Consider the following 7,145-nt stretch of genomic DNA (forward strand, 5'->3'; position numbering starts at 1 on the left):
ATTTTCCCCAAACCAAAGGCCCTCCTGAATCCCCCCCCCCCCGTTTTAACACATTATTTACACATGAATTAGAATCGTATATCAGTTTAATCTCAGTGAAACCAGAAACAGAGTCTGTGAATTATGTTGTGTACATACTTTGCAGGATCCACCACGGCCATATGCACACATCATCTTTGAGATTAAATATTTCACACTTCCTTTCAATTTTTCTTTACATTGTCTGTCTTTCATTATTTTCACGTTTGCCTCCATTAGGCGATCACTCGCTGAGCCTTTAGTCTGCAGTCTTCCCCAGCCAGCAACACTACAGACAGTACCTGATTTGATGCCTTTTTTATTCTTTATTAATGATATCGGTTCAACATTTTGGCTTAGTTTGACCTTTTTCTCTAGCTGTAATAAAAAAAACAAACATTTAATCACTCTTCATAAAATTAAATCTCTCTCTCTCTCTCTCTATATATATATATATATACTGAACAAAATTATAAACGCAACACTTTTGTTTTTGCCCCCAAACTTGCGACATCTGTGGCATTGTGCTGTGTGATAAAACTGCACATTTTAGAGTGGCCAGCCTAAGGCACACCTCTGCAATAATCATGCTGTCTAATCAGCATCTTGATATGCCACACCTGTGAGGTGGATGGATTATCTCGGCAAAGGAGAAGTGATCACTAACACAGATTTAGACAGATTTGTGAACAATATTTGAGAGAAATAGGCCTTTTGTGTACTTAGAAAAAGTCTTAGATCTTTGAGTTCAGCTCATGAAAAATGGGGGCAAAAACAAAAGTGTTGCGTTTATAATTTTGTTCAGTGTATATACATATACACACATATTTATAAACGTTACAGTTATAGCTGTAAAAACAGTTTTCTGTATTTTTACAGTACAATTGTAATTATTGATTTACAGTACTTTTGTAAATTTACAGGCAAAATCAAAATCGTAAATTTTACAGTTAATTTTTTACAATGGATGTATGTATATGTTATGTTAAACAGCTTTAAATTACTTTTTTCCCCACATAAATCTTGATACACCATAAACTTCATAAATTTATATATTTAAAAAAACCTGAAACAAGTACATTAACTCAGTACTTAGCTCTGAAGCACCTTTACAGCCTCAAGTCTTTTTGGGTTTGATGCGACAAGCTTTGCTCATCAGCATTTGTCAATTATCTGCCATTCTTCTCCTCTCCTCTTCACCTCTCAAGCTCTGTCAGCTTGGATGGGGCAGACACACATTTTCAGGTCTCTCCAGAAATATTTGATTGGGTTCAAGATCAGGCTGTGGCTGGGCCACTCGAGGACATTCACACAGTTGTCTATAAGCCACTCTTGCTGTGTTCTTAGGGTCATTGTCCTGTTGGAAGGTGAACCTTCTGCCCAGTCTAAGGTTCTGAATGCTCTGGACTGGGTTTTCGTTAAGGCTATCTCTATATTTTGCTGCACTGAGCGTTCCTTCTACTCTGACGAGTCCCTCAGTCCCTGCCACTGAAACAGCCCCACAGCAAGAGGCTGCTACCAGCACACTTTTGGGATAGTACTCTGCAGGTGATGAGCAGAGCCTGGTTTCCTTCAAACATGATGCTTGAAATTAAGGTTCATCAGACCAGAGAATCTTGTTTCTCACAATCTGAGGGTCTTTTAGGTGCTTTTTGCAAATTCCAAGTGGTTTTCATGCGTCTTCACTGAGGAGAGGATTGAGTCTGGCCACACCGCCATAAAGCCCAGATTGGTGGAGTGTTGCAGTGATGTTTCTCCTTCTGTAGGTTTTTCCCATCTCCACATATGATCATGAAGCTCAACTAGAAGGACCATCAGGTTCTTGATCATTACTCTAACCAAAGCCCTTCTCCATCAATTGCTCAGTTTGCCAGCTCTAGGAAGAGTCCTGGTTGTTTCAAACTTCTTCCATTAAGGGTAACGGAGACCCTTAATGCAGCAGAATTTTTTCTGAACTCTTCCCCAGATGTGTGGCTTGATGCAATCCTGTTTCTGACCTCTACAGCAGTTTTTTTTTTTTTTTACTCAGGACTTGGTTTTTACTTTGATATGCATTTTCAGCTGTTAGACCTTTTAAGACGTGTGTGCCTTTCCAAATCATACCCATTCAATTGAATTTGCCACAGGTTAAATACACTCGAAGTATAGTAACATCTACAAGCAATATGAAGACTCCTGAGGTAAATTTCAATTGTCCCAGATAAGAGTAAACCGCATAAACACATTTCATTACACTGCTTCTCGCACCCGCTCCGAGCAGTACTCGAACCCAGCACCTTTTTCAAATTTTTCAATTTGTGGTGGAAGTGGCAATGATGAGTAAATATTGTTCTTGGCCACAGATGGTTTGGTCTAGAAGTATTAAGCAGGATAGCATACATTTTGGTACTTGAATACTTACAATTCATTACCACAAATATATGAATGGAATATATGAATGGAAAAGCAACGTTATAACACAGGTGGCATATTTATATGTCTGTATATATAGTAACCTACCTATATAGTCCATTTAGAGGTCTAACTCAGTGTTTCCCAACCTTTTTTTAGTCGCGGCACCCTTTGGAAATTTTAACAAACTTGTGGAACGGATTTTTTACACGGCACCCCTGCTCTCGACAGACGGCACCCCGGTTGGGAAACACTGGTCTAACTTATAATGCTGGGGATGGTGACCCCTGGTGGTGAGTTTAGGGAATTGCAGAGATTTTAAACCTGTTCTAAATATAAATAATCTTGTAATAAATAATCTAATAAATCAGTCAGCGGAAATGAGAAAAAAAGTGTTTATTACGTTTGAAAAATTGATATTTTTCTTACAAAAACGCATGGATTCGCTACAGGAGGCCTTTATTCACCCCCCCGGAGCCGTGTGAGGCACATTTTATTACAGATGCACGCACTTTATTTCACGTCTTCTGGACTGTTGACAAAAAGCACCCGCTTACCCCCATTGTAAGGCTTGGAGGGTACAGGACAAGTTTTAATATAACTCTGATTGGATTTGTCTGAAAGGAGAAAGTCATATACACCTAGGATGCCTCGAGGGCGAGTACATCACAGGCTCATTTTTGGGTGAACTAACCCAGGTGAAAAAGACGTAGTATTAAATGTATTAAAAATATACTTGAAATTCAAGTAGTATGTTTATAATACATTTGTATTCCCAACATGCTTATTTGAAGGGTAATAAAAATATATTGAATTGCATTTTAATATATTTCTAAAAAGTATACTAGAAGTACTTTTGTATTCAATATATGCTTAGTTATACTTCTAAGAAATATGCTAAACAGAAGCATACTTTTAATGTATTTATAAAAAGTATACTAGAAATACTTTGGTAATAAATATATGCTTAGTTACACTTTTAAGGAATATGCTAAACACAAGCACACTATTAGTATATTTCTAAAAAGTATAGTAGAAATACTGTTAATAAATATATTTTTAGTTACACTTTTAAGGAATATGCTAAACACAAGCATACTTTTAGTGACTTTTTAGTGTATTTACAGAAAACATATACACTTAATATACTTAAAGTTGTTTCAAAATAATACATTTAATATGCACTTAGTATAGTATAATTTAAATATAGTAAGTATGTCTGAAAAAGCACAATTTAAATATATTTCTTTTTCACCTGGGAACCCTTTAAGTTTCCTTGAGGGAGAATGATTTAAGAACAGAAAACACAAAGCACTGTAAGAAACTTTGCTTAGTACACCGTTATCTTTGTGTCTCTGGAACGACTTTGCGGCTTGCATTCTTACTGTTTTCAGACTGAGGAGTCAATTTTCACCTGAGCGTGTGGATATTGTTTTTCTCAACATTAACATGTAAAATGATATAAACACGATAAGCATAGGCCGACTCAGTACTGTAATTGGCATGGTCTGCTTTATTTTTTGCATTTGCTCTGCTTGAGCTTAAATGCTTTTGTTCTTATATATATATTTGTTTATACACGTTTTCAACTAAAAGATAACCTTGAGGTATAAGGTAACATTACGGTAGAACATTGTTGTGTATAATGCCTAACCACAAGCTTGTTCAGAAATGGTGACAAAAACTTACTTTAAACCTAATTCAAATAAACAAATATTTGAATATTCATTTTTTATGAGCCCAAATATTCAAATACAATATTTATATATACGCACACAGACATACAATATATATATGCTTGTGACAATGAAGACACTTTGAATGACTGATGTTTGTCAAGTGATACATTTATTAAAACGGGTTATGCAGGAGAATTCAAGAACTGAACTCACTTCACATTTCTAATTATGCTGTTGATCCATGGAATATATAGTGAAATCTTAATATACACATTAGGTTTCTCAGGTGAATTGCAGAGTAATTTATATCCAAATGTTGTGACACCAACTGCAGTGTTTCCACAAACCAAAGGACCCCCAGAATCCCCCTGTTAAGAGAAAAAGTCAATAAAATACCATATACTGTATCAGTTGAAACTCGGTTCATTAATTAACATAAGAATCAAAGTGTGTGAATCATCTTTTGTACATACAATGCAGGATCCACCATGGCCATGTGTGCACATCATCTGTGAGACTGAGAAAGTCTCTTGCCACCTCTTGTGACATTCTCTGTTGTTCATTATATGCACGTTTGCCTCCATTAGACGATCGCTCTTTGGGCCATCAGTCCACAGTTGTCCCCAGCCCGCAACACTACAGAGAGTATTCACCTCGACATCTTCACCTTTCTTTGGTAATGATATCCATTCAACATAGTTGTTTAGGCTGACTTTTTCCTGTAACTGTAATTCAAAAACACAATTTTTATTAATAAACTGATTTAATCATCTTTTATAAGACTGAACTGCTGCTGATTATAGTGATGTTTGTGAAGTTGTCAACAGCTAAATGTATTACAAATTGTTACCCTCAAAAGCATGATGTCATTCCAGGAAAGATAAATAATATAGCTTGGATGTGGGATGTAGGACTTCACTCCGATACGATCTGAATTCTTACTGTTCCTTAAGTCATGAGCACCAATCACAACCGTCAGAATCTGAGATCTGTTGAAAGAGAAAGTCATGATGCTTAGTTTCATCATACAATGCACTGCAGTCACTATGTCAGCCAAAATTATTGTAACTACACAAAAAACCCTCACCCGTTCCAGCAATGTGCAGCAGTCAACACAAACTCATCAGAAATGAGGAATCCGCCACAGATATGTGTCTTAGTCAACTGAAGAGAAACCATGTAAGGTCTGGAGTGGGGTTTTGCTTCTGTGCCGTTCACTATTCCCACATTCACACGAGCTGAGAGAGAGATAGTGCCAAGTCAGCTTCTTCAGTAAATAAAAAGTAAATGTTCTTAAAAAAATTTAAATAATATGCTGTTAAATAATCAATCTCACCAGTGAAGGTCAGGTGTGGCAGCAGAGAGGCCAGCAGGAGCAGAGAGATGAGGGACATCATGAAGACAATCAATGAGCTCTCACTGGAAAACACTGTATACTATTCGATGGTGGGCAGAGAGACTGAGTTCCCCATAAGTTCTGTTTTTCTTGCAATATGAGCAACACGGTGATGAAAAGATCTGTGAGTTCCTGTTAATACTTCCGTTCTTACCTTCAGACTAAAGATGGTCTAGATGATAAAAAATGAAGCATGTATGCATGCATTTTGATTCTTTAATAATTTACAGTTCATAATACAACTGTAGTTACTTTTTTTTTACCTACTACAAATACGTAGTCTTTCTAAAAAACAAAAGGCCAAGATCTGTTGATGCATGATGCAGGATGTTCATTAATGAGGACAGATTTCTCTCTACTATTTCTTATGTCATGGAGTCATGATGGCTAATAGACATGGATCGATAAGAAAACTTTTTCAGCACATATAGTTAAAGGTTATACTGTGGCTTTCTACAATTCTGGATTTTTGTAAAAAATTATTTTATTTAAGTTATTTCCAAGAGCTTTGCCACAGCAAAATAATCAAACAGACACTGATCAAGCAAATAAAATATGACAAACAGTATATAAATGACAAATTACTTCCATTATTATTTATAAAAAGCATTTATTTATATTTTTTATTTATTTAAAAAGCTAAATCTTTATTCTGATCTCTTCTCAGTACAAACACACATACCCACAGACTCGCACACAGAAAGTTGTACAGCACTTCCCATGCTATTTCATAAAAAAAATAGTTTTCTACTGAAAAACTATGCAACATTTCTCAGAAGCAGGGCGCGTTTTATAGATTGATATCTGAGTGGTTGAGCTATCTGTCTATGGGATCTGGCCCTGAGCCCTGGCTCTGATTTAACGATATTTGCATTTAAAAGCAGTCTGAGGTTGGCTGTATGTTGAGAATTTTGGGGAAGGGTTGAATACTGACCTAACCATTAAAATAACCAGAGAATTGCTGCATTTTTATAGTTTTTCTAGCTGTTCTGTCACGGAAAAGCAGAGGCTCACAATCACACAAGGGGGTTGTGAGTGGGGAGGAGATTTTAGTTAAAAAATTTTGCAAATGTTAATATTCACATTAAACTAATGTTATTATATTTAGTTGACTACATCTTTACATCTATGGCAGAACAGTGGTACCAACCCTGCTTCTGTAGGGCCATCATCCTGCAGAATTAAACTCCAACCCCAATCAAACCCACCAACCAGGTAAAAATCTTCAGATTTACTTTAAAACTACAGGCAAGTGTGTTTGATTAGGACTGGTGCTGAACTCTGTGGACACTCAGGCCAGAGTTGATCAGCCTTGAGGTTGAAGCATACATACATATACATGCAGCTTATTTTGCATATATATATATATACAGTATAGATCTTTCTTCTTTCTTTTTTTCTTTCTTTCTTTCTTTCTTTCTTTCTTTCTTTCTTTCTTTCTTTCTTTCTTTCTTTCTTTCTTTCTTTCTTTCTTTCTTTCTTTCTTTCTTTCTTTCTTTCTTTCTTTCTTTCTTTCTTTCTTTCTTTCTTTCTTTCTTTCTTTCTTTCTTTCTTTCTTTCTTTCTTTCTTTCTTTCTTTCTTTCTTTCTTTCTTTCTTTCTTTCTTTCTTTCTTTCTTTCTTTCTTTCTTTATGTCCCCTAAGGGCAATTGGTTTTACAGC

General features: G+C 35.9%; 2 protein-coding genes across 2 annotated transcripts in view; both read right to left on the reverse strand.

The window, feature by feature from the left end:
• The window catches only part of LOC107675899 (granzyme B(G,H)-like), a 4,584-nt gene extending 1,612 nt beyond the window's left edge, over positions 1-2,972 (reverse strand). The window contains exons 1-4 of the mRNA XM_016470394.1: positions 2,967-2,972; positions 2,266-2,370; positions 141-396; positions 14-36 (exon numbers count right to left, since the gene is read on the reverse strand). Of these exons, the coding sequence (XP_016325880.1) occupies positions 14-36; positions 141-396; positions 2,266-2,370; positions 2,967-2,972 (390 nt within the window). The remainder of the gene's footprint in view (positions 1-13; positions 37-140; positions 397-2,265; positions 2,371-2,966) is intronic.
• A 1,279-nt stretch (positions 2,973-4,251) lies between these two features.
• LOC107675911 (mast cell protease 1A-like) lies at positions 4,252-5,538 on the reverse strand. The gene is made up of 5 exons (XM_016470412.1): positions 5,425-5,538; positions 5,176-5,326; positions 4,939-5,077; positions 4,562-4,813; positions 4,252-4,456 (listed from the first exon to the last, which is right to left on the reverse strand). The coding sequence occupies exons 1-5, from the start codon at positions 5,483-5,485 to the stop codon at positions 4,298-4,300; spliced, it is 762 nt and encodes a 253-aa protein (XP_016325898.1). The 5' UTR covers positions 5,486-5,538; the 3' UTR covers positions 4,252-4,297.
• Positions 5,539-7,145: the final 1,607 nt, after the last annotated feature.

This window comes from Sinocyclocheilus anshuiensis, unplaced genomic scaffold (genome assembly GCF_001515605.1).
Source record: "Sinocyclocheilus anshuiensis isolate Anshui unplaced genomic scaffold, SAMN03320099.WGS_v1.1 scaffold2048, whole genome shotgun sequence".
In the NCBI taxonomy this organism is placed as follows: Eukaryota; Metazoa; Chordata; class Actinopteri; order Cypriniformes; family Cyprinidae; genus Sinocyclocheilus; species Sinocyclocheilus anshuiensis.

What these genes read in the sequence shown, in the direction of transcription:
- LOC107675911 (XM_016470412.1), bottom strand. Translation starts at nt 5,485, where the DNA reads ATGATGTCCCTCATCTCTCTGCTCCTGCTGGCCTCTCTGCTGCCACAC. An exon ending in ATGACATCATGCTTTTGAGG is followed by an intron (nt 4,814 to 4,938) that starts GTAACAATTTGT and finishes TTTGAATTACAG; the next exon opens with TTACAGGAAAAAGTCAGCCT. An exon ending in GCCATGGTGGATCCTGCATT is followed by an intron (nt 4,457 to 4,561) that starts GTATGTACAAAA and finishes TTCTCTTAACAG; the next exon opens with GGGGATTCTGGGGGTCCTTT.